General features: G+C 25.7%; 3 protein-coding genes across 13 annotated transcripts in view; 2 read left to right on the top strand and 1 right to left on the bottom strand.

The window, feature by feature from the left end:
• The window catches only part of LOC112688492 (phosphatidylserine decarboxylase proenzyme, mitochondrial), a 9,106-nt gene extending 3,850 nt beyond the window's left edge, over positions 1–5,256 (top strand). For 2 of the 4 annotated variants that reach the window (XM_025561718.1, XM_025561720.1), the window contains exons 2-6: positions 1,448–1,629; positions 3,778–4,011; positions 4,091–4,664; positions 4,728–4,888; positions 4,958–5,256. In XM_025561718.1, the coding sequence (XP_025417503.1) occupies positions 1,448–1,629; positions 3,778–4,011; positions 4,091–4,664; positions 4,728–4,888; positions 4,958–5,203 (1,397 nt within the window). In that variant the 3' untranslated portion in view covers positions 5,204–5,256. Of the gene's footprint in view, positions 1–1,170; positions 1,353–1,447; positions 1,630–3,777; positions 4,012–4,090; positions 4,665–4,727; positions 4,889–4,957 lie in introns of all 4 variants that reach the window. The other 2 variants (XM_025561719.1, XM_025561721.1) reach the window with 2 other exon arrangements.
• Positions 5,257–6,147: 891 nt separating this feature from the next.
• On the bottom strand, positions 6,148–11,252 carry LOC112688491 (lisH domain and HEAT repeat-containing protein KIAA1468 homolog). The gene is made up of 20 exons (XM_025561717.1): positions 10,821–11,252; positions 10,564–10,728; positions 10,266–10,426; positions 9,855–10,001; positions 9,697–9,779; positions 9,326–9,620; positions 9,114–9,243; positions 8,902–9,047; positions 8,700–8,837; positions 8,356–8,520; positions 8,120–8,285; positions 7,899–8,055; positions 7,700–7,823; positions 7,508–7,630; positions 7,286–7,439; positions 7,088–7,223; positions 6,815–7,017; positions 6,590–6,755; positions 6,426–6,527; positions 6,148–6,324 (listed from the first exon to the last, which is right to left on the bottom strand). Exons 1-20 carry the CDS (start codon positions 11,032–11,034, stop codon positions 6,207–6,209), a joined length of 3,093 nt encoding a protein of 1,030 aa, XP_025417502.1. The 5' UTR covers positions 11,035–11,252; the 3' UTR covers positions 6,148–6,206.
• Positions 11,253–11,388: 136 nt separating this feature from the next.
• LOC112688490 (protein lap4) overlaps positions 11,389–27,048 on the top strand; it is a 32,134-nt gene continuing 16,474 nt past the window's right edge. Inside the window, exons 1-11 of one of the 8 annotated variants that reach the window (XM_025561710.1) lie at positions 11,389–12,328; positions 17,077–17,194; positions 21,441–21,519; positions 21,585–21,674; positions 22,587–22,707; positions 22,787–22,861; positions 22,943–23,160; positions 23,312–23,445; positions 24,283–24,394; positions 24,459–24,631; positions 25,153–25,307. In XM_025561710.1, coding sequence (XP_025417495.1) covers positions 12,167–12,328; positions 17,077–17,194; positions 21,441–21,519; positions 21,585–21,674; positions 22,587–22,707; positions 22,787–22,861; positions 22,943–23,160; positions 23,312–23,445; positions 24,283–24,394; positions 24,459–24,631; positions 25,153–25,307 — 1,437 coding nt within the window. In that variant the 5' untranslated portion in view covers positions 11,389–12,166. The remainder of the gene's footprint in view (positions 12,329–17,076; positions 17,195–21,440; positions 21,520–21,584; positions 21,675–22,586; positions 22,708–22,786; positions 22,862–22,942; positions 23,161–23,311; positions 23,446–24,282; positions 24,395–24,458; positions 24,632–25,152; positions 25,308–27,048) is intronic. The other 7 variants (XM_025561712.1, XM_025561711.1, XM_025561709.1 and 4 more) reach the window with 7 other exon arrangements.

The raw sequence follows: 27,048 nt of genomic DNA, 5'->3' as shown, positions 1-27,048 counted from the left end.
TATAAATAATTTCTTTAAAATATATTGATGTACAATTACATTTTACATCACATTTTAAAGTAAAAGCATTTGAAATTTGACATTGTATTTATTTGATGAAAATTAAATTAAATAAAAACTAATTTTAATAATATTTATTTTAGTTATGAACTAACAAATTCATTATTTATTTATTTATTTTTAGTAAGAAGGATTAATTATAAAAAATAATCTTTTAATTTATTTTTCCTATTGAATCTATATTCACATTTTTAATAATATTATTTTACATCTGAGAGGGTGTTAACCCATAACTACTCATAAATACAACAACTAGAACTTGTTGTCTATACATTTCTGTAATAATTGTATACTTGTTTAATTTTTATTTCTGAATAATAATTTTGAAGTAAATAATGTATAGAACAATTTACCAAAAATTGTAATAATAGTAGTCAAAATATTTGGGTTTAGTGAAGGATTAAACACTTAATAAGATTGAACACTAAATTCATCTTTAAAAACTTAATTTTGTTTATATAAGTATTGTATTAATGCTTTTTTACGTATATTTTAATTTATAAATTAAATATTTATCATTTTATATATGTATATTCATATAAATACATAGATACTGTATTTTTTACGTGTACCTATAACAATAAACGTATATCGTCACAAAAGAATATAGTAGGTAATTTATCAAAAACATTTTTATAGCATAGCCATGCCTGATTGTTTGAACATTTCAAATTATAATTATAATTAGACAACGCTTTTTATACGTGTAAATTATTATCATTTAGTTATTAAACAAAAATGGTGTGACTGTTGTTTGAATTCATAATTAATCTTAGCTACTCCAAATTTTGATAACGACGTGTACACCTACCTAAATAAGTCATTCATTAACACATCTGATCCTTGTGAATATTTTTTACCTAAAGGTCAATTCAGTTAAAACAAATCAAGCTTGATTGCCGAGTTTTCGATGGAATTAATACCGTAACCGTAGGCAATAAAAATATCCATTGGTTAAGCAAATGCTTATATCAAGTTTCAATAATATATTTGTTGTGACTAACATTATTAGTTCTGTAGTTAACATTTTAACGTTTTTTGTATAACCGCCTGTTTAAAAATCTTATAATAATGTAATAGAAAAATTACGCCCACATATATCTTTTTAAGGTCATTACGTAGACTGATTTGCTCTAAACCTTTTTCATCACGCCACCACACTCGCGCTCACTTGCATCAATTTTCTACGCCCGATTAGTTAAACATTTACACGAGAAGATGCGTCATGGACGAACTGTGGGTACAATACTTCTATGAATTAATTGATATTTATTCGCAATATTTGTACGCCTGTGTGTAACTTCACCTATTTTGTTTATATTTCTGTAATTAATTTTGATTTGCACTATTTTTCTTATTCATATTATTAAAAAATAATTTAATTTAGGTACCAATAATGATGTTAAAGAAGTAGTGGCAAAAAACACACGATGGTGGAGCTGGTCAAACCTGATTTATCCAATTCCTACTGGTGTAGGGTTGACTTTACTAGCTGTACTTCAATGGCGTCGTCTAAACAAGCAACAACCCGAAAACGAACAACAACCCATCTATACTCGAAATTTAAGGGTAATTACATTTTTCTCCAAATACAATTTTAAATAATGTAAGAAATAAAATAAATAATTTATATTTCAAAAACCTGTAAGGTTTTAATTGTTTTTATCATTTTAATTTCAAAGTATAATAAAGTTTGCTCATCACATTGATTACATAATATGAAAATAACACTTGTTAGCAAATAACTGTTGCATGCGTAATATTAAACCATATAACTGTAATTTTTTTTATTATTTATTAAAAGTATTATTTAAATAATATATTTTTGAGTTAAATGTATTTATATAATTATGTAAATCATACTCAATATTAGCTTATCAGTATTCAGTAACAATATGTATCTTAAAAATATTTAGATAATATGCCAGTGTACAATATCTTTATATATACAATACTACAACAAGATATTAATATTATAAATATTTTTGAAGCTATGATTACTATTAATTATCAAAAGAAGAATAATGAAGGCGATTGAATTAACCTTTAATATAACTTTAAATTACTGCAAATATTTGATTCATAATGTTAATTCTTATTTAATATTATCCTTCTAAATCCCTAAAACTTTGTATTGTTTTTTAGTTAGAAATAATTTAAAATAAAAATTTATGGTTGGTTTTTTAGAACTTGAAAAAAAATTCAATATGAAAATATTAATCTTGAAGAGACTTCACAACAAGTTCAAATATATTATAAAAATGTTTGTTTCATCACTAGATTAATTAATATATTTTAATAGATTTGACTTACTGGCCTAAAATACACGTCACTATATTCCATACAAATGTATGAATTCTTATTTAAAAAATTTGTCTTATTTTCTGATAAAAATGATTAAAATAGTGAAATACAAAGCTTGTTGAGTTTTTTAATCTATACATTATATGAGTTATAATTATTAGTTACTATATGTTGTGTACAATAATTATTTAGCATAGATTTTAAAATTGTCAATTGAACCTGACATTTTGGTCATGCCAAAATCATGTAGCATGCAGCCAGTGATTTGAATACAGGCACATGGCCAAAAATAGGGGACAGCAATTTTGGACCCTTGTATAATTTTCCATCATTTTTTTTCTATAAGAATCTTATAAAGCTTATTCAGGGCACCATTTTACCCTAATTCTCATTTAATATTGTATTAATATTATATTTAACTTTAGGATACAATTTTTTACTAATATAAAAATTAATATAATAATAATATATCCATATATAAGTTATATAATAATTAAAATTATAATAAATTGTATATCAAATAGTTGTCACAGTAGATTTATTAAATGAGAATATGCTATAAACCTAGCTTATTTTAGATTCTTAGTAAGAAAATTATATATGAAATTAAGGAGAGGGTTCAGCTTTAGGCCCAAATAAATGTAAGAGAGGTCTGGCCTAACTCACCACCCTATGTGTCTGCTTGGATATTACACAACTGTGCATTGCTTTACTAATCAATTGATATTTGTGTATATTTTATATTCAGTGCTCAAATTGGGAAAAATTAAGTAGGGGACTTTATTATAACAATTTAAAATTGCATTCCAAGACCAAAATTATGTGACAGAAACCTGTGTGGAATCAAGCTCTCCTACACCCCCTCTGTACCTACAAATTAAGCCTATGGTGTAGACACGAAATTGCATATTAGACCTCAGTTGTATAAACCTTCTCTTCATATTAAAAATGTTTAATATTAATATCAGTAGGCCTATTCGAGCCAGTTTAACATTGCAGTCTCTGCCACCTTATCTGAATTTTGAATATTACATTTCAACTGTACATATTAATAGTTTAAGGTCTATAGTTGTATCAACAAACTATTAAAAAAATATATATATAGAACCATACAATATGATACAAACATTATAAACATTATAAGTAAACATAATATTTATCCTAACCAGATAAAAAATCAATGTTACTTTTAACTTAATTTTATTTTACAAAAAAATTAATTAAATATTAAATTATATTGGTTAAGAAGAAATATAAGATTTATCATACAACTGCTGATTCAACTGAATAACTTTGAAATTATTAATTGAGATTGAGATTATTTTATTTGATCAATATTTTATCTTAGTTTTATTTAATCACAACTACATTGAAAAAATAAAATCTTAACTTTGTAATATTTTTATTTTTCAGCTATCATTTTACAAAGCTATTCCATTACGAGCAATGTCACGTTTATGGGGCTATATATCAGGATGTTATATTCCACGGAATTTAAGATATTGGTTATATACTGCATACTCCAAATTATTTGGAGTTATTATAGAAGAAATTGAATTACCAATGGAATCTTATAAAAGCTTAGGAAAATTTTTTGCTAGACGATTAAAAGATGGAGCTCGACCAATATGTACTGATCGGTCTATTGTAAGAATTTTCTCCTGATCATTAGTTAATATTGTTATTTTATAAGTATATTATTCACATCAGTTCTAAATATTTTCAGGTATCTCCTGCTGATGGAACCATAGTAAGCGTTGGTCGTGTAACATCTTGCCAAGTTGAACAAGTTAAGGGTGTTACATATACTATCAAGTCATTTTTAGGTTCACCAACTTGGTTAGATGACTTTGATACTTTAAGATTAGAACCATCACCAGTAAATACTACCACAAAATGTGATCTAATGAAACAGGACTCAACATCTAATTATAGTGGTTGGTCGATCAATTCCACTTTCCTGTTTTATCATTATGGCCTACTTACTATGCACATGTACTGCATCAATTTCATATTCAATTTCCTCTCACAAGGTGTAAGCTTTTTCAGCTTATCATTTAAAAAACAAGATGTAGCATTGTCCGACAATACTCAAGAAAAAACAGTATCCGTTGAACGACAAGACAAAAATGATAACGAATGTGAACCATTTGATCCGCATTGGAACGAATATAGATCAAAGTTGTTGCATAACTCAGACAATGAATTGTATCAACTGGTGATTTATTTAGCTCCTGGAGATTATCATAGATTTCACTCACCAGCTCAATGGACTGTCAAATTTCGAAGACATTTTCAAGGTATATTAACAATATTTTTAATTTAAAAACAATAATATTTATTAATTTAATAATTCATTCAAGGTGAACTATTAAGTGTCAATCCGAAAATAGCTCGTTTACTACCAGACTTATTTGTATTGAATGAAAGAGCAGTGTATGTTGGAGAATGGGAACACGGTTTTTTCTCAATGACTGCTGTGGGTGCTACAAACGTAGGGTCCATCAAAGTACACTCTGACAAGGTAAAATCTAAAAAATATATTTATATTTTTAGATATTAATTTTATTTAAATTGACTTCTTCATGCATAGGGTTTACAAACTAATATGAGATGCCGTAGAAAAGACTTCAATCAACACGACTGTTCATTAGAAACTCAATGGTCAATGGGACAAGAAGTTGGAGAATTTAGAATGGGTTCAACTGTTGTGTTATTATTTGAAGCACCCAAAGATTTCGTTTTTGATGTTGAAGCTGGACAAACTATTCAAATGGGACAAGCTATTGGCAGAATAGGTGTTTCACAGGCTGATTCTATTACTTCAAAATTAATTTAAGTAATTAATAAAAATAAAAAAATCCTATTGTCTCATAAAAGCTTCAGTACATCCTTCTTACAGAATACCTTAAGGCTGACTAAATTTTTAATTAATTTATATACATACAATAATTATTAATTAATTATTTAGTTTATATGTTTACATGATAGTTTGGAGTCATGGTCATTGCTGGCTAGTATTATTATATCATATATAATAATTATATCGACTTTAAATAAGTATTTTAAAATTATAAAAAACTTGTTCAAAAAATAGATATATACTTGTGTCAAATTTTTAATTATTAAAATCAAAAATGAGTGAACTATAACCAACATTTAAGTGTTAGTGTGCTGCAATTTTTTTTTCAATTTTAAAATACAACTTTCGTTATAAACCAACATAGTTATACTGTGTTTGTGTGATATGTATAAAGTATGAAATTAATTATGTTATCTAGTATTTTAAAAATGGTTAGATTGAAGTTCTTTTTTTTTTAACTAGATTTAAATAATTATACATACCCTCGTAATAACCTTTGTGAATCAATTATTAATAATGACAATTAGAGAAATCAAAGAATTCATCAATTACTAGTTATTTGATGCTTATTTTTATTTTATTATTATTATTATTATATATATATATATTTTTTTTTTTTAATATTATTTTACTATAGAAAAAAAAAATCTACATTGTAATAACCAACACAATCCTGTAGCAAATATACATTATTTATTATTAAATGTTTTAAGTCAATTACCAATAATTTTAAAATATATTTATATTCAACAACAAATAAAATGTGGGTGATTAAAAATCACATTTGATATAAAGTGGTCTAATACATAAAAAAGTATTTATATAACAATATATCGTAATAGTACAACTATTTAAAATATCACAATAGCATTTGTTTTGTACCAAATAATCTTATATATATATTTATAATATTTGAGCTATATTACTCAAATAATACTCTAAATATTTAAGTTTTTGCCGCATAGTCTTAAAAATATGTTTATTGAGACTGGTTATTTTTTTTCCAAAACATGGTTTGTTTAGCAATATTTGATGATTGGAACATTTTAACCATTTTAGGTTTTAAATCTTGAGTCATGCCTAGACCGCTTCCACTACTATATTAAATATGTAAATAAAAGGAAAATTAGTAAATTATATGGTACAATAAAAATAGTTAAATAATTGAGAAACCAATTCATGTTTCATATTACATTACCTTTCTGATTGTAATGGTAACCTTGACTCAGCTTCTTTAATTAACATAGCTGATAATTCTTTTTGAGATAAATTATTAACATTGCAAAGTTCTTCCAGGCATCTAGAACAAGTTATAATAGAACTTAAAATTCAACACAATACAACAATGAATATTTATAATACCTTAAACTAGGTAAAAGAGATAATGTAATAGCACTTTGGGATAAAGTGCATTCATAAAGAACTGTACTGAAAGCATCTAACAGCACACGTGCCAGTTCTACCTTCTTTGTAATGTCAGATGTCCTTACTGCTACACCAGAGTACATATTTAACTGGACCATCATTACTATAAAAATGTGTTTAATTTTAGCCTCGTAGCGTGCATTAAATATTTCTAATATTTACCATCTTCTCTGTACGCTTGATCGGACTTGGGAGCCAATTTACCAAAAGTTGTTATGAGTTCGGTGGCAAACACTATACTCTCACTTAATGCCCTATCATCCATGAGACTTTTCATTTGAAAACGACACTTTTCTATAGTATCCTTGTTATTGGTAGACATCATTAACTGTCCCAAAACCGGAACCAAAGCTATTTTTACATCACTATAATTATATAAGATAGATTTAAAAACAATATTTAATTATTTAATAACCATTAAATTTGTAAGCAAACCTATTAGAATCGTTTGACAGAGTAATAAGAGCAGGAACAATTCTATTAGTTGTAAACGTATCAGACAAGTGTGGAATGACCGAGGGTAGTAGTTTAGTAACGGCCAAACGGATTGCTTCTTTTTGACTAATTACACCTATAAAATTATATAAATTAGTACAAAATTCTTCATAAAAATATTTGCTGTTACTACTGTACCTTCCCAGAGAGATGATAATATCATCTCATGTAAGTGTTGATGGTTAATGGCTAATTGGCTGATTGTTAAGTGCAATACATCTATAGGCACCCCACATAAAGGTAAAGAACACACATACTTTTTAAGTGTTATTTCTAGTTCGTTATCTTCATGCTAAAATAATGAAGATCAATACACAATACACACAAAAAATATTTTCAATTATTGAATAATTAACTCACTGAGATTGGAGCTAATATAGAACACATATATATACAAAGTAGAGACATTGATGGCAATGAATTAGATATTTTCCCTAATGATTTTTCAAGATTTTGGATTTTCTTTATAAATAATGGTTTTACCTGTTAATTAACTTTAAGTGTTATAAGTATTATATAATATAAATACAATTAGAAATTAGTAAATCATACTCTATTTTGAGTGAACTTGGATCCAAATCCATAACAAAATGATTGGAATAGTGCCATGAGCGATTGCAAAAGTTTTTGATTTTCAATTGAAACCAGGGATGAAGATTCAATTAAATTAGGTAACCTAGAAATTAAATTAAAATATAATAAAATACTATAAATACGATTTAAGCTTAATTTTTTTTTTTTTATAACATACATGGATTCAAATAGCCACTGTAGCCTGGGCCATGTTATTTGATTGTTCTCAACAACAGCATCAAATGTACACATCACAGTACCAATTGTATAATTTGGATCATTAAAGAATACTGTAGGGTTACACAAACCTATGCATATATCAGCAAAACCTGTCCCTGATACAAAATAATACATATTGTATAGAATCAGAAATAACATATATTTATATATTTTACTTACTCAATTCTCCTCTAGGTGTATCTTTATTTTGTAAAGATAAACATTCAGGAGCAGATGCAACAAAAAGCACTAAGTATGGAAGAATAGAACGAAGAGCATTAGCCATATAACAACAATTGGATTCTAACTGATTAGTTTTTTCTGATTTTTTTTGACAATCAAGAACCTAAAAATGATTAATCATGATAATTTATAAGTAAATAAAATAAGAATTTAAAATTAACTAAAAAAATTACGTTGATTTGAGTAGTCAAAGAGTTTATTAATTTTGTGCAACAATTTGATTGTAAACGGCCGTTATCAAATGCCCATTTAGCTAATACAGGTAACAAAACTCCTATGGTGATTTCAATTACATATTTAAAATTATCTTTAAGGCCGACAAAAAGAAGTTCTTCGACCTAAAAATATTCAATATAATTGAAATTTATACCATACAAATACAATTTAATTTATAATAATCAAAACCAATTAATTTGATTATGAAAATTAAATATCTGATGTAAAAATAATTTAAGATTTAACAGTAATTACAATAAAAGTAATGTAAAAACCATTATTAATAATAAATGGAGCTTACTTGAGCATATTTGTCACTATCATAAATATAAACAGTATTGATAGCAATACTTTTAATAGTAGCTGCGCGAACAGATTCGTCCATGTCTTCAATTAACATTTGTTGCAATACAGAGAGTAATGATTGCCTTGATTCACACTAAATAATTAATAATTACTTATTAATAGCATTTTCATGATTCTATTCATAAATTAAAACTTACACTAATTAAAGGGCTAAACCAAGAACAAGCTTCTGCAACTAATAGTCTTTTTTCAACATATTTATCTGTCAATAAATGCCATAATTGGGGCAATAATTCTTTTTCAAAAAAATCACAGTTTGAATATTTTAAAAACCAAGATAAACCTTAATGAAAAAAATATATAATATGAAAATAAAAATAAAAATATATGAACAATTATACATAACTACCTCCTATAATAAAATTTCTTTCTTTTTTACTAGGTTTTTTTCTCATATTAAATAGAGAGTACAACAACTTTTCTCTTTCAGATGCATCCGGATGGATATGCATTAAAAGAATACTTAAAATAATAAAATCCTGAAATTAAAAATTACAAGTTAACAATAACAAATAACAAGTTAATTTTAAAAATAAAAGAAAAATTGAAATGTTAAAGTACTTCTTGTTTTTCAGATTCTAAGAGATTTTCATCATTTTGGTTACGTAATCTTTGATTTTCAAGCAATCGCAGTAGAGGATATAAATTTAGTTCGACATCATCAGTTATAACTTCCAAGCTCACATCCAAACACATTAATGGCAATTGTAGATCAGGCCAACATTTATCGATTAATGTATCACGAAAAACTGATGATTCATGATTTTTTATTTGTTTATTTATTTTGCTGGGTCGTAACCACTTTTCTTTATATATCTCAGTATTAATTTCAGATTTATCTTTGGATGATTTGAGCCTATTATTAAAATTGTTTGTTTAAATAACTTATTATTCTTAGTATGATGAAATTAAAACTAAACAAATATATTTACAACTGTAATTGAGAAATGAGATTTTCATTATCATTTTCTAATTGAGAGATTCTTTTTGTTAGATCACTGGAGTTTTCTTCTATCTATAAAATTTAATTTATTCAGTATATGTCTATTTTAAGATCATTAATTAATACACAATTAATTTTATATTATACCTGGGTAGAAATATTTACGCAATCAATTTTTTCACATTGACAGGACACATCTGATTTCAAATAACTTTTAGCTCGATCCCTATACATTGATAATAAATGAGGTGGTCTTGAAATATTAAGGCCAACATCATCCCAGATTTCAAAATCCTAAAATAAAAACAGGCGTGGATTATATTATATTGCAATCAAGGTATAATTAAAAGATAAATAAAACACATATACAGGAATTATTGAATTATACATTTTTGAAGGCAAATATTCATTTTGACATATGTCACATAAGTACAGAATACAAATACAGCTACACAGAAATTAATGATAATATTATTATAATCATATCAATATTTTTAACGAACCAATTAGCATTTCATAAAGTTTATTAATAAACAAAATAATAATATAATAATTTACTTGATTTTCATTTTCATCTGCAAAAGTAATTGATGTTAACTTATAATTATGTTGCATCAAGTATTCATTAACTAAAAAGTTGAGAACTCGTTGCTCATGTGGTTTGATTCTATCATCATATTGATTAATTTTGGGTTCTTCTCCAGCAAACTCTTCAGATTCTAAGGAAATAAAAATTGTTCAAATAATTTCAGTAACTTTATACATTGACTTTTTGAATATGCACAGCGATTGATCAAAAATAATTGAATTTAACTAAAGATGAATTTTTTTGTGTATGAATAAACAATACAATTACCTACAGCTGCGACCGTCAAGTTTGTCCTAAGAGCGTTTATTGTGTCTTTGGCTTTGCGAAGTTCAAACTCAAGTATTGCGACTCGTTCGTTTATTGTCTTATCACCGTCCTCTGAATATCTGGTCATCTCCAGAGAGTCCAAGGTGGCCTGACTCGAGGATCGAGCTGAGAAAAAATAAAGTCAATATTGAAGTCATTGAAAGTGCTGTAAAGGGAGTGGCGCACACGTTATATAGAGCGGATAGTTGGTACCGTACCCATGCTCAATGTGATGCTGATGTTGTCGTTCTGCGGAGAGGAGTGTTCGAAATTGCTTGGGTTCGAGAAGAACTCCCGTAGCCCGGGCAGTTCTTTGCCAGCCTCGACCAGCTCGTAGTGGAGTTCCAGGGCGGTGAGCAGCAGACGGTCGTTCAACAGTTTTTTGGCTATGTCGGCGTAGTTGAGTCCGGGCAGCCCGTCCTCGGCCATCATGGTCACGGCCGCTCGGGGACGACCGGGAAACTAGAGGAGGAAGGGCATGGCGCGAACGTTTAGCATTTTGCGGATCGTCGACACGGAGGAAATGGCTTTCAATTTTTATTTTCAAAAACAAGACGTTATCGGCGAACGGGTGAATCCGCGCTACTACGTGGTGGTTTCCGACGGCGGCCGACGGTTGGTCACACCGCGGCCGGTCGGTGATAACGCCAGTGGCCACGGTCGGTCGGGCGCGCCCGATCGGTCGCCGTCCCGCGCGCCCGCCCCGCCGCGCCGGTCATACCCGTTGTGCGGCTTCGGAATGTTCAGCGGAATGCGGATCGTGACTTGGTGAGATTACGTTGCCGTCGACCACGGGCACGCCACCGACCCCCCACCACCCGTTACTACTGTTAATATTACTACTACTACTACTACTACTACTACTACTACTACTACTACTACCATTACAATACGTACCATGGCATCCGGGGTGGTGGGTGGGTGGACGGTGTTACGTGTGCCCGTCGTCGGCAGTGCTCTTCTTGGTGGTGGCCGCGCTGGTGTAGTGTCCAGTGCAACAGTGAAATCGTTCCCCGTACGGATATCCGATCGCGTCCGTCCGCGCGCGCACGTATTGTAATTCCGTCACGTATTCCTTCTCCGCCGTCCGTGGTCGCGCGCGCCTCCGTCCGATCGTTTTCCCCGTGCGGTACCTGTGGCCGCGATCGAATAGGCGTCGTCGTCGCCGCCCACGCAAATGTTTCATCGTGTTCACCGGACGCGGCTGCCGTTGCTGTGATTGCCGCCGCTGCCATTCTCGTCGTCGTTGTTGTTATTGTTGTTGTTGTTGTTGACGGTTACGCGTCGTTGTTGTTGTTGTTTCGCTAGCCGTTTTTTTTTTTTTTCTTGTAAATACCGCAGTCGACCGAACCAGCCGGTGTGCAATCTCGTATTTTCCCTCTTAAAGTCAAAGCGCCCGTGTGCCGTCCTCCAAGTGTTCATTCCTCGGTCATCGATGGATTCGCTTTGATCGACCATCCGAAAAACGTCTTCGCTGTGCTTGCCCGTGCAACGCTAAACATTTACCCGTACCTTTTTATGTACATTGTTATCATGTCACCCATCGATTGACCGCAGCCTGACAATGTTCCGTTGCATACCCATATTCAAGGGCTGCAACAGGCAGGTAGAATGTGTGGACAAACGACACAGCTCGTTGAATTCAGTGCCCGAAGAAATACTTCGGTATGCCAGGAGCCTAGAGGAGTTACTGCTCGATGCCAATCATCTACGTGAACTACCCAAAGTAAGTAATCTTCGTTTGCAATCACTGTTGTATGCACCCGTGTTATTCTTGGTACTAATATATTACAAGTACAACATCTTCTATATTAAATTACAATTTTGTAGTACACATTTAATGTGTGTAATATCCTTTGGTTTGATTTATTTAATTTTATTGTAAAATCAAGTAGATAGTTAAAACCAAAACCAAGTATCTAATTATTTTTTCAAATAGCTGTGGGACATGGATTGGTTTTTAATTCTTTTATTTATTCCCAGTAAGCATATTTATGTCTTTTTGTTTATCAAACAACATGTTTGTATTGTTTTAAATACCTTTTAAGCACTTCATTAATAATGTATAACTAAAATCACTGTTGGTGACTATTCTCTAAATATTTTAAGTAGATAAAAGTAATGACATGTATTTACTTACTTAATAATGTAGTAATGCAAACTGTTGCACATGTCTAATTATTATAAATTTGTTTCATGTAAAAATTGTTTTTGATGGTAAAATATTTAATTATTTTTGATAATATTTACCTATACATTATCTACATAGATATTTTTTTTATTTTTTGTATGAATGGGTCATAGGAAAATTATTAACCTGCTAGATTATCATCAATATTGAAATGTAAAATGTTGTCTATACTATATAAATTAAAACTTACATCGAAATATGTATAAATACCTAGTACAATTAATCTTACATTATAACTGGATTTGTTCAAATGCATCTAATATAATTGATCTAAGTATATATTTTTTTAGTACTTTAAAATATTATAATTTATAGTGTATGTAATTAAAACAATACATGGCTTTACAATTTAACATACGTAATCATATTGATCTAAAAAAGTCTATGGATATTATTATTAAATCATAATAATAATTAATTTAAATAGATATGTAATAGGTACAATTATATGTAATACTTTTTTTCAATTCAATATGTTATTTCAGTTTGAAATGAGTTCAGAATTTATTACTTTACGCAGATTAATGTAAACATTTTAATCTTTAAAGAAAGTTACATAAATTACATGGATATTTTATATTATTAAATATTTTTTAGTTTATTTTAAAACTTATTCTGAAATACTTTTTGAAATTCTTAGTATTAAAATTCATCATAAATATAAATTGTAAATATTATGTGTAATATTATGTTTATGTTTTATGTAGGTATTTACATAAAAATATTAGTTTTTAATTTTTTGCATTCTTTTACATTTGTAACCTTGATAAAAATTAGGTTTGTGTTTTATTCTGAATAAAATGATGACATTTATTTATGTTTTGTATTCAATTCATTATATTATGCACACTCGAAAAAAAAATGTAATGTAGGGGCATGTTATTGACAATGACACAATTGTTAATACTGGTTACCTTTTGATGAAGTTAGCACTTGTTCCGGCAATTACTAAATTTTTTAATTCACAATAATACTAATTTTTGTAATATTCATATTTCAATTAACATATAAGTTTACCTAAATTATTTTTTTTATTTTTATTTATATACTTTTACAAATGTTAAGTTTACTTATGAATTTATCAGTCATATTTGTTCGCATTTCAATTATTATTAGTATTTGCATAGTCATGTGCAATTTATAATACTTTGAATATTTTTATGTAAATCAAAATAATTACCTACTAATTTACTTTTGTTCTAGAATAAACCTAAAATTAAAAGAAAACAGCAATTATTATGTTAACTATTATAAGTTACATTATCACTTTGAACAAAGAAACATATCTACCTGTTACTAAAAACAATATACCTACTTAAGTATATGAACAATGAATATAAAGTACTCATATATTGGGATTGCAAAATGTTATAATCAATCTTTCTGGTTTATTACTTTCATACATTATTATTTACCTACAATTAGTATAACGAAGAAAATATATTTAATATATAATATTGCCTATCTATAGTGTTTATATTTATTGTCAATTTTAAATATTTGAGGTGTTAAATTTAAATGTATATATCTAATAATGTTGTAATTTTTACTCAGCAAAGTAGACCATGTTTTATACCTATTTCATTTATGTGTATCATACACCTATAAATTTCATATTTACAAAGAAAAAATTAAAATATTATTCCGTTCATTACAATATAATAATTAAAATTTAGTATTACTGTAATACCTAGAAAAAAAATAAAGAAATTTAGTATAGCATAACAATACATGTTGAACCTATAAATGTAGAGTTTAAGAGTAGTGCATACATTTATTGTTATTGGTCTTTTCATATGCCTAATATTATTTTTAACATTTATCCATTCATAATTAATGAACTAGCATTTATCAAATTCTTACTATATTACATTACGGCTATATATTTATTCTTATTAACCATTTTAGTAATTTTGGATATACTGATATTTATTATACTTACATCAATGAATTATTGGTTATATTTAAGTTATTGATTCATACGCTATATTGAAAACTAGAAGGTTACATAAGAATTTAGCATATTCATGGAGTAATATTGTCTGCTCGTTTAAATCTAAATTCATCTACTCAAATTTGCATATATTTTTAAACAATAGATTTGAAAGTATATTATATAATATTAAAATATTTTGCTAATATGTTTTTAGCATATGTAAATTTTAGCTCTATTTAGATATATATCTAATATTTGTTTTGTTTTTATGAAAATTTTAAATTTAAAAAAAAATAAGTTAATATTAAAAATTGTTTGTTTAAGATTTACTCTCGAATCTTCCATAATAAAATTGAACTTGACTTCAATAATTTACAGTGACAATTTTTTTATAACAATTGGTAACTATATGTTTATATTATAAACAAAAAGTAAGATAGCTAATAAAAATCCTACGAACTACATATTTTAAAAGTCTTAATAAAAATTGTAGTTTTTATCTGATTTTAGCTTAAATAAATTTAAATTTATATGTATTAATAACATTTAGATTTATAATATAATTTTTTATACACAAATATTTATTGCATTTGTAAATAATGTTGATAATTAAAATTTATCAGTTGTATATTTCAAGACATTTATTATTCTAATTTTTCCTTCAATATGTCCTTCAAAATAGTATATAATGTGTAAGCCATCAATTGTCATTAAATGGTTGTAAATTTATTGTAGTAATAATGAACTAAAAATATCTTTAAAAATATATATATTTTTTTCATACTTAATAATTTTCCTATAGCCCACACAATATATGAATTTATATATTTTATAAAAAAAACCTATAGGTACAAAATGAAATTGTTTTTTTTCTGTAAAAGAAATAAGTAAAATAAAAAGGTTCTAAATTATAATACTAGGCTCAATAGATAACAATTAAGACTTAATACTAAATATATAGATATAATGTATGTTCAATGTAAACAGTCCAGTCTAAATCAAGGTTTTCTATGAAATTACATCACTCTCCATAAATAATGTATGTGTCACTTATTATTTAATGACCCCAATTTTAGTAAAATAATTTATTTTTATATGGATTTATGGTTTATTTATTTATAGATTTATTACTTTTTAAAGATCCTCATTACCTATTTATTAATTATTTAATTTAAAAAACATGGGTTAAATGTTCTGTACAATTTTATAAAAAAGTACATTCTTAGTTTTAAAAACGGTACAAATATTTTCTCAAACATTTATCGTTAATGAATCACTATTGTGTAAATGTAAGTTTTAAAGTTCTGAAATTACATTCTACAATAATTTTAATTTCAATTGGAAATTAAATCACAGTAAGAGCTTAAATTTTGTTACATATCTTTTAAAATTTATTTGTAAACTAAATATTTATTAGTATACACAGGTTCAAGGATGTATTTATTTACACATTTTAGAACTATTATATTTTTTTGCTATTTGTAATATATTAATTGATTGAAAATGAGTATGTTATACTGTAATATTGTATATACCAACGCAGTGCCGGATTAAACATTTTTGGGCTCCTGAGCAATGAAAATTATGGGTCCTACAAAATAATTTTTTACGTACATCTTTAACATTACTATCCAATAATTAAAATTAACAGCTTTAAAAATAACCGAATATTATTAATAAACAAAATCATGTTTATTAAATTTTTATATTTGCAAGAAAAATTAATTAATTATTATATTATTTCTATTTTTTCGAAATAATTTAATTATTATTACTGCATATAACATTTACAAATTAATATATATTATATTTCATTATGACTTTTGTCCCGTAAATTCATAAATAGAATACAGGTATTATTAAATAGAAAAAAAATATAGTTTTCCGTTTTCACGGTGCCCCTTCAATGAGTGTGCCTCTAAAGCGGATGCCACCTCCGCCTAATGGGTAATCCGGCACTGTAACAACGGTTCCCAAATTTTTTTGGGTTATGCATCCCTATAACAAAAAAAAAAATTAATAACGCCTCCAAATAAAACAACTTTTATTATTTTAATATAAGCAAATTATTGTCAATGAAAAAATAAATATATGACAGTGCATAATTATACAATATAAATATTGGCCTTACGCTTCCCTTAATTATTGCTTGCAGCTTGCAAGAAAGGTGCACTTCAAATTTTGGGAACCGCTGGTATTTACTATATTAAAATATTTAATTATTTTCAGTAGTAGATTCCTAACACTAATTTTGAATTTTTTTAAATAACTATCTGTTTTCTGTATATTAATTAATAAAAAAAATCAATATAATATTTTTATAAATTTAAATATTTTTTTCTTACAGAACTTTTTCAGACTTCAAAGATTACGGAAACTTGGTCTTAGTGACAATGAAATACACCGCTTACCACCGGAAATACAATGCTTTGAGAATTTAGTTGAATTAGATGTTTCAAGAAATGGTAATTATAATTTTATTTTTTTTATTTTAATTCATATAACATCTGTGTAAATTAAAAAAAATGTAATAAATAAGATGGTCCAATGATAAAACCCTATATGAAGTGACATATTTGGTTTCATTAGATTTCATTGAATATGATCCAGAATTCTAGAAAATTTACCTCTAACATTTTTAAAATTAAGAAAAAATAGTAATTTAAATGTACCTACTATAATAATTTGTAATTAAGTTATTAGAAGTACTTAATTGTTCTGTAAAAAGGCAAATGAATGTATCTTAAAGTACTTATATTTACCAATTATATTTATTTGGTCATAATATAATTTTTAAATTAGATTAATGAGTTATACTTAATAAAAAAAGTCATTCCCTCATTTGAGCTTCATGAATCGTTTATTTATATCATAAATATTCACTTTTTAAGTTATTATAAAAACGTTATCTGATTCAAATGGTCTGAACATTTAATACAGTCAATATAAGTTAAATTCAATTTATTAGTCTAATGCTAAATTCATCTTATAAACTTTTTTATTAACTTGTTTGTTTCGATTCAAAAATATCTAATTATGCTAAATTATTCTGCCTTCTGTCTTTTATTTAAACACTGAACAGTCTAAGTTCTTGAAATAATAACCAAAGTAGAATACTACATACAACTTAATAGTTATTTAAATGTATAGTACGTTTTGAATTCCCTTATATTATTAAGAATTTATTAAAAACTTTTATACTTATTTATTCACCTTTTTTCAATTTTCTTGAGGGTTACTGACATTTTTTTTTTTGAAAAGTCGCATTATAAACCAAACATTCTGCTAAACATTAGGTTCAGAAGTCACAAAAATTTAGTTATTGTTAAAGTTTGTATAATATCAAACAAAAAACAATGCATTCAAAGAATATTCTAAGTTAAGTTTGGTTTACTATTGATGAAATATTTGAAATTCTCTTAATGAAAACTGTTGTTCAACAATAAATTATTTTTACTCTATAATAGTACTATTTCAAACTATACTTTGGTAGGTTAACAAAATATTAATTTGTATATTCTTTAAATGTTTACTAAAAGTGTATATCAATGCTTCGTTATATAATTTAATTTCAGTAAAAAATTTGGAAATATGTTATAAGACTGTAATCGATTTGTAAATTGTGTTTTTTAAAATATTTTGGTATGAAGATTCTGTACATTCATGTGATCAAAAGGATAACATAGAAATTCAGATTATTCTATTTCCAACGTTTACCGGTCGTTCTGTTGGTTTGATAAGAATTTTAAAAACTGATTTGAATTCATCTACTTGAGGCCACATTTTTACATTTATAATCCATTATGTAACATCGATTTAAATTTAAAAGTTGACACAGTCAACTTTTTTTTAGAACTTAAGGCAAAAGTACCTAAATGAAATGAGAAATTTTTTCTCAAGTAGATCCTAATGACGAATTAAAAAAAAATTTAAACATTTTTATCATGCCGATTGATCAATCGTTACATTAGAAATTGCTACATCATTTATCTTCTCAGTCTCCTCATCTTTCATTACTTGAAATTGTTTTCCGTCGTTTCAAATTTTACTTCTAAAATTTTAAGTTAAGTTGGTTAAAATTGCAATAGTTATTACATATCTATTGATAATAAAAACCAAATTATTAAAAATATTCGATAAAATTATACGTTAACCTATCCATATAAGTATTTTTTTTCAAATAGAGAATTTACGAGTTATTTCGTGGAATATTGCAGTTAGTGGTTCGTGTTACAGTTTTCGGAAAAAGCTATTTACTAGTTACCTACTGTGATCTAAATATAACTTACAATATTTATTAAATTAAAATACATGTACTATTATTGATATTTAAAGATTTAAATATGTCAAAATTTCCTCTACGATATTGCAATTGTAGTATTAACAAAACGCATTGTAGAAATAATGTATGTTGAATGTTTATATTGTACTTAATTCATGTATGTGTAAACGATTAGAATATTTCTTCCTACCGTTTTCATGTGAACCCAAGCATACATCCTAGCCATGGAATAGTTCGTATAGGCTTTAACAGTATCATGTGGTGTTTCAGGTCATTTGCCTTTGTATGTTTTGTAAACTATTCTCAACTTAATTGTGTTATTGCATCTATAAAAAATATTAAATAAAAACCATTATGGCTGTTATAAAAAAAAAAAAATGTAATATTTATAAAATAAAATTTTATGTTGTAGTATAGTAATTTTCAATTACCAATTGCGATAACAATTAAATAAATAAAAAATGTCCTATTAATTAGTAGGTACATAAAAATATAAAATTGTGTTTATATGGTGATGATAGATTATATTTTATGTTGGTTTTATTTTTTTGAGAATCTTAAATCTATAAACTGTAAATAAATATAAATCAAGCGTGAATTTTTCTGAAAAACCAAATGTCAATTTTCTGATTCATTAAAAAAAAAGTTATGAAATTTCATTCCGATTAAAATTCATTTAATTTCAACTATATTTAGGTACGTTTTTTTTCTTTTTAATTTGTTCTTAAAATAAATTTAAAAATAAACCGTAATCAAGTATTCGGAAAAAATATTTATATATTTTTGAAAATATCTAATTTATGCGCTAAGCGCTATTATATCAAAATATTAAATTATAATTTCTTTAAAAAATAAAATAATCATTTTTATGTTTTCCATTTCTTCCTTACAATTTATCTTCGACATTTTTGATTGGATTACAAAATAATAATCATTCTTTTTATTTTCAATGTGCTATTCGAAAATCGGACCATAAACATAATAACAATCGGAGTCATCTGCCTTTAGGGGGTATTAATTTGATTGGTAATTCTAGTAGACCCACTATTTATCCAGCATACTTCACTCATCCTTGTCAGAGACTGTAACTGGTTTTAGTTATTATGTTCTGTGCAGTAGGCTCCAACTACGAGGGTCAATCACCTCGTTCTACCTGTATATAATAATAAAACGGTTGGCAAAAAAAATTGTAAATTAAAATCATATTGTTGTTTGGCATCATCTCACATTTTAGTGCATTCGTAATTGTTAATGTTCATAATTGTATTATTTATTCATATTGACTAACCTCTAGCATATGGTTTAATTTATAAATAGATTTATTTGTCTATAATAGTTAAATTTATTTTTTTACTTTCGTTCTTTTATAAAATTTTAAATTTACTAAAAAAGTTGATCATTTTTTTTAAATCTATTTTATGATTTTTAATTTATCCAACTCTTAAATAGCTTAATTATCCTATATATTTAAGTATTTCATGAATAATAATAATATTAGTTAAGCATCAACATGTTAAGTAATTAAATTAAATTTGCTGTCATTAATTAAACGAAACACGCACATCAGTAAAATAAATTAATGGTATAGCGAGTTTATCAGTATGCTATATTATCATGCTCTGTATTATACATTTGTTATTATTTATGTAAATTGTAGTAAAAAATATTTTTTTGTAAAAAAAAAAACAGATACAATACTAGAATTATTTAGCCATTCAAATTATGCACTAGTGTATATATTAAATAATCGTATTATTCAACCTTGTTTTAATTTTAAACTGTCGCAAACAATTTTTTTATATTAATTAAGTTAATTATATTTAACTGAAATAGGTACATTGTATCGAAATTATAGATTGATATTATTGAAAAACTTAATTAATATTACATTACCAATGAATGCATTAATGTACAATCCCAAATATTTTCAGTACTACTCTGATCTTGAGACCTATTATTTTACTTCCGTAAAATATATATAACAATTTATAATTATTAAATTAATTTATTATAGGTATCTAGACATTTAGTATCCGTAGTATCCACATTCTTCTTAGTTTCATGATTACAGTTTTTAGGAATTTAAGGAATTTAGTTACCATAATTATGTGTGGGAATTTCTGTAATTATAATGAATAATATGTCTTTACATAAATTAATACAAATTACATATTCATTTCAAATTAAGTTCTCTGAATTGTTGACTATTGAAAATTAATTATTGGTCATGCAACTATATTTTTACAATCATCGGATTAGTTAATATTGTTAAAGTTAATTTTAATTAGTTGTTTTATTTTTTAAGATAAGATTAAGAGCGATGGGACTTTTCTATTTTTAGAAAAAGTCATCTTTACAAAATTAATAATTATTAATAAACATGTTAGGTATAATTGTGAACCATTATTTGTACATTTTCAATATTTTAGACATACCTGATATTCCTGATGAAATCAGAAGTCTTAGACTACTTCAAGTTGCAGACTTCAGTAGTAATCCTATACCTAAGTATGTATAGTTTTATATTACTATACTAATATTTTACTACTATTATTTTTATTTAATTATTTTAGATTACCATCAGGATTCTCACAACTACATAATCTCACTACTTTAGGACTTAATGATATGTCATTAAGTAATCTACCTGCAGATTTTGGACTGTAAGTTATTAAACCTAAAACTGTATTTACAATTATTGTGAAATTAATTTAAAATATTTTGTTGACGAAAAAGAATATATAGTATTCTAAGAATATATAATATTCTTTAATTTAATTTAATTATTGAAATTTAAATAACCTATAATTCATAATTTTATTCAATCAAATTGTATGGTTATAAATTAACATAAAACATAATATATTTGTATACATTTTACATTGTAAGTCATTTGAATATCATTTATAAATTGTCATAATTTTTAAAGCATTTAAACTAATTACAAACCTTTAAAAAAAGTTAACATTATAAAATAATTTTCTTATATGTAACATTTTTTATAATTATTTATTATTATTACTTTTTACCATTATGTATAATTTATATTTAATTTAAAATTAAAACATTTTAATATCCAATATCTATTAATATATACAGTATTTATTTTCCTAATAAAATAATAATAAATGTAATTAAAATTAAAAATTATTAAATGGTTAATTCTCGTAAATTAATATATAACTGAATAAAAGCTCAGCCTAGACACTAGGTTACAAATATAATAATACTCTAGGCCCTAAAGTATTATTATATTTGTAAAGTACAATTGGTTTCAAATTAAAAATTCATCATAAGGTATATAAATAGTTAATAAAATTGCAACTGAATATGAAAAAATAAAATCATGACTAAATTGTAATTTTTCATAGTCACAATTTCATTAACTATGTATGTACTTAATGGTGAATTTTTAATTTGAAATCGGTCGTACTTTACAAATATAATAATACATCAGGCTAAGCTTTTATTTATTTATTTATTTTTATATTTCATATTTTTTCATATTTATGTTTATTATTTAACTATACCTAAATTCCTCTTTATCATTAAATTTATTTTATTTTATTTTCAAGGCTAACCAATTTGAAATCTCTAGAGCTACGAGAGAACCTTTTGACATCTTTACCATTATCATTGTCACAATTAACACGATTAGAACGATTAGATTTAGGTGATAATGAAATAGATCATCTGGTGAGAATCTATTGTCTTTTTTCTTAAGATTAATAAAAAAAAAATACAATTATTCTTATCCATGTTTTAAATATTTTAGCCACATCACATTGGTAATCTTCCAGTTCTCCAAGAACTTTGGCTGGACCATAACCACTTACAGCATTTACCTGCCGTAATTATAATTTTATACTATTCAAATTTGTATTACCTAAATGTATTATTTCTATTAGAATGTATAATTTGTTTTACTTAGGAAATAGGAAATCTTAAGCAATTAGCTTGTCTAGATGTTTCTGAAAACCGTTTGGAAGACATTCCTGAAGAAATTGGAGGTCTAGAAAATTTAACTGATTTACATTTATCCCAAAATGTAATTGAAATCCTTCCTAATGGTATTGGTGAACTTACTCGTCTTATGATCTTAAAAGTAGACCAAAATAGATTAACAATGTTAAATGACCGCATAGGGTGGTAAGTAAACTTGATTTTTTTAAATATAAAATTTAATATTAGTAATTTTGATGTTTAAATAATTAACTCAAATGATTTTAAACCATAAAAAACTTATTTAATCTTTAACTTAAGTAAAATTTTGTCATATTAAAACTCTTTTTAATTACAGCTGTGAAAATCTTCAAGAACTAATACTAACTGAAAATTTTTTAGTAGAATTACCAGTGACAATTGGTAAACTTGTAAATCTTACTAATCTTAATGTTGATCGAAATAGTCTTCATTGTCTACCTACAGATATTGGTAAATATTACCTAATAACCATTATAATTAGTTCATAATTAATTTTGTCTAAAAATCAAATCAGTTGAAAATAAATAAAATTATTATATGATTCTAGTTATAATTTCCTAGTGGCTCATGACTAATATATTATATAATTATAATATTTAATTTAGATAGTTCAGATAATTTTTTAGGTGTATATGCTTTTGATTAAATATCAAATTAATTAGTCGAATTAGTTATTGCGTTGAAACATTTTATTGAAAATTATAGAAAAAGTTACACTTTTTCCCTAGAACTTAATATTCTTTAATAAATTAAATTATATAATCATTTTTATCTTTAAATATTTAGCTCTAATTTATTAATTAGCTTATTTTTAAATTTTTAAATGCATAAAAAAATTGTGTTTAATTAAAACTATTTATGATATTTTTTTAGTTCACAAAATTAATTAATTACATATTTTCAAAACATCATTGAATTCATAATAATTTTCATTAAACTTATATTATTTTGTCATATACTTTGAATTGTTTTTCAGATTCAATGATCTACCATTGTTATAAAATTTAAACAAATTATTCTAATATAGTTAAAAATTTCAAAAACTTCTGATAACCAGTAATTTATTTGACAGCTGTGTAGTAATATTTCATAGTGAATATTTTATTTGTATAAAAAAAATATTTTCATTTTTACAAATAATTTTATTCATTAAAATTAATTAATTAATTGATTGATTTAAATGTTTATAAAAATATTTATTATATTATGCTACTAACTGTACCTTAAATTGAACACTTATTTTCTATCATATAATATTACTTTTCAACCTGCTTAATATTGTTCTAGGTAATTTATGTCAATTGGGTATTTTATCATTAAGGGATAACAAATTACAATATCTTCCTAATGAAGTTGGAAATTGTGTTGAATTGCACGTATTAGATGTTTCGGGAAACAAGTAATACAAAAAGTGATATTTGTTCAGTATGTTATTTTGAATAAACTATAATCTTTATTTTTAGTTTACAATATTTGCCATTTTCTTTGGCTAGCCTAAATTTAAAGGCAGTTTGGCTTTCAAAGAATCAAGCTCAACCAATGCTCAATTTTCAAACTGATGAAGATGAAAAAACTGGTGAACAAGTACTTACATGTTTTTTGTTGCCTCAACTTGAAATTAGAGGAGAAGCAAATGGTATGGTTTATAATTATACATATATTTTATATATATATATATTTATAAAAATACATTTTTAATTAAAACGCTATAGAAAGTAGCATGTACAACTTATGCACGGATATATATTTTTATTTTATTTTTTTACTTTTACAGAAACATAATATTGCAAATATGTATTCTTACTATACATTTTCTATTTTTGTAATATTATGTTAAATTTGTTTTATGTACAAATAAGTAAAAAGGCATTTTTATATAGCCCTATAAAATCTTAAAATAAGTAAAATATTTTTAATTAAAGCAACTATAGTATTAGTTATACTTATTTAATCTATTTCTCACGTAGTTCTATTTGATATAATTTCAAATTTCTTTTCTTTAGACGCAAAATGTATTAAAATAATTAAGTTGATAATTTCATAATGTCTATGTAATCTCTGTTGTGCTACTATCTACACGTACTTAAACCTATATTATAATCTAAGCACATTCTATGCTTACTACATCTGCGCGCATGGCATGCACATTCTTTGTAGGCTTGATCACTGGTGACTATGACCAATCATTGTGCTCGCCACCAGATGAGGAGCCAACCAGTGAAACAGAAGATAATGAATGGGAAAATAAAGCAAATTCAAGAACAACTTCTGTTCAGTTCACTGGAGACATTAAGACTGAACCCAATACAAATGTAAGATTTTTTTTAAAACTAGTTGTATTATAATTTTCTATTATAACATACTATATGATAAATTGAATGTAATTTAAGTAATTATTAATTAGCAGTGTTGGGATTTATCTAGATAGTTTTTTGTATAAGTATTTATTTAATATTAAAGTAGGTACTTAAATACATTTTTACATTTTATGTTTGAAAACCATAATAATATACCTATATAAATATAATAGATATAGAAAATATATAATAGTAATTTAAAGCAGCTACAAGTATTAAATATCTCTTGATAGTTAGTACTTAGTAGCCAATAATTGTTGTATGTTGTGTTTTTTTAATTTATTAATTTAATGTACCTGCAGGTTATTAGTTATTTCTGATCGGTCGTGACAGCAAAAAAACACCACAATTTATAAAATACTAATAACTAGTTAGATACTATTCTTGTTATAATAATGATAACGTATTTCTGTGTTTACTATTTAATAATATTTATTGCAATGTATAATATTATGTATATCCCTTGGAATTACCCTTGAAAACATTCAGGTCTGTCTCTTATACGGCCCGCAGACGTTGACTGCACAACTGCTGCAGTTATATATTATATTTTAAGTAGGGCCCGGTTTTTAATGCAAAGTGCATATTTTTTTGGTTGATCATACACAATGCATTCTATGAACATAATTTGTTTCATGTAAAAAGGATTTCAAAGCTACAAATTTAACTTTGCGTTTTTTCATTTATAGAGCATTTTTAGTATTATTGGGTCATTTGTTGGTTTTTAATGCATATTTATTCAATTGTTGCGTGCCGTCGCTCAATCGTATTTGATACTAAACAAATTTAGCCTATTCAAAATAAAATCAAAAGATAAATTATTTCCTTGATATTTAAGTAGGTTTATTGGATTTTTCCATATACATTGTCAATTTTTATTTTTATTTTCAGTTTTTATCTTATCATAATTTATTATTGACTGTGGAACATCACTAGTATTCAGTCAAACAACAAATATTCAGTCAGTTTGTGTTAAATTGCAGACGTTGCGATCATACTACATGTATTTGTGATTTTAATATATTAAATAGTGTGTTTAATGCTCAAAATAAAAAAATATATGTCATTTTTAAAGATTATTTTTGTGGTAAAATGTATTTTTTTAAGGACATTTTTGGCTATTTTTTAGAGCATATTGTATGGTTTTAAGTGCATTTAAATCTGGGCCCTAATTATGAGATATATCTATTGTACATTATATATATATACTCGTATATTATATATAATATGCAATTATGCCCCAATAATATCTTTATACATTTTGTTGATACAACTACTATACAATAAACATAATAATAAAATATACTTAAGAGTTAAGATTTTATTATAGAATCTTATTATCAGAACACAATTTCACAGTTATACAACAAATTATATGTACAATGAAACCATAACTGTCATTTTCATTTGTTGTTGTCTTGTGTTCTGTTGTTTTTACCTTCTTATTTCAATTTTTAACTTGAGATATTTAAAATATTTCAGCATAAAGCGATTTTTGGGTGGAATATCTATGAATAATATAAATGATTTTAAAATATCCAAAAGTGTATCAACTTCATCATTTGATTTTTATTTAACTTTTCCTAACAAATAAATAAAATCTAAATGCATATTTTTAGTTAAATTATTATTTAGAAATATATGTAAATGTTTTTTTCTTCTAAATTATAAATATTGTAATTCATAAGTATTCTAT

This window comes from Sipha flava, unplaced genomic scaffold (genome assembly GCF_003268045.1).
Source record: "Sipha flava isolate LNK unplaced genomic scaffold, YSA_version1 39_pilon_pilon, whole genome shotgun sequence".
NCBI lineage: Eukaryota > Metazoa > Arthropoda > Insecta > Hemiptera > Aphididae > Sipha > Sipha flava.
Note: the sequence above shows the minus strand (reverse complement) of the source record. Positions and strands in the feature narration are given on the sequence as shown.

Coding starts and splice junctions, on each gene's coding strand:
- LOC112688491 (XM_025561717.1), bottom strand. CDS start 11,034: ATGATGGCCGAGGACGGGCTGCCCGGACTCAACTACGCCGACATAGCC. Junction 9,244..9,325: donor TAGAATCTGAAAAACAAGAA/GTACTTTAACAT, acceptor TTTTAATTTCAG/GATTTTATTATTTTAAGTAT. Junction 6,756..6,814: donor TCAAGCGTACAGAGAAGATG/GTAAATATTAGA, acceptor ACATTTTTATAG/TAATGATGGTCCAGTTAAAT.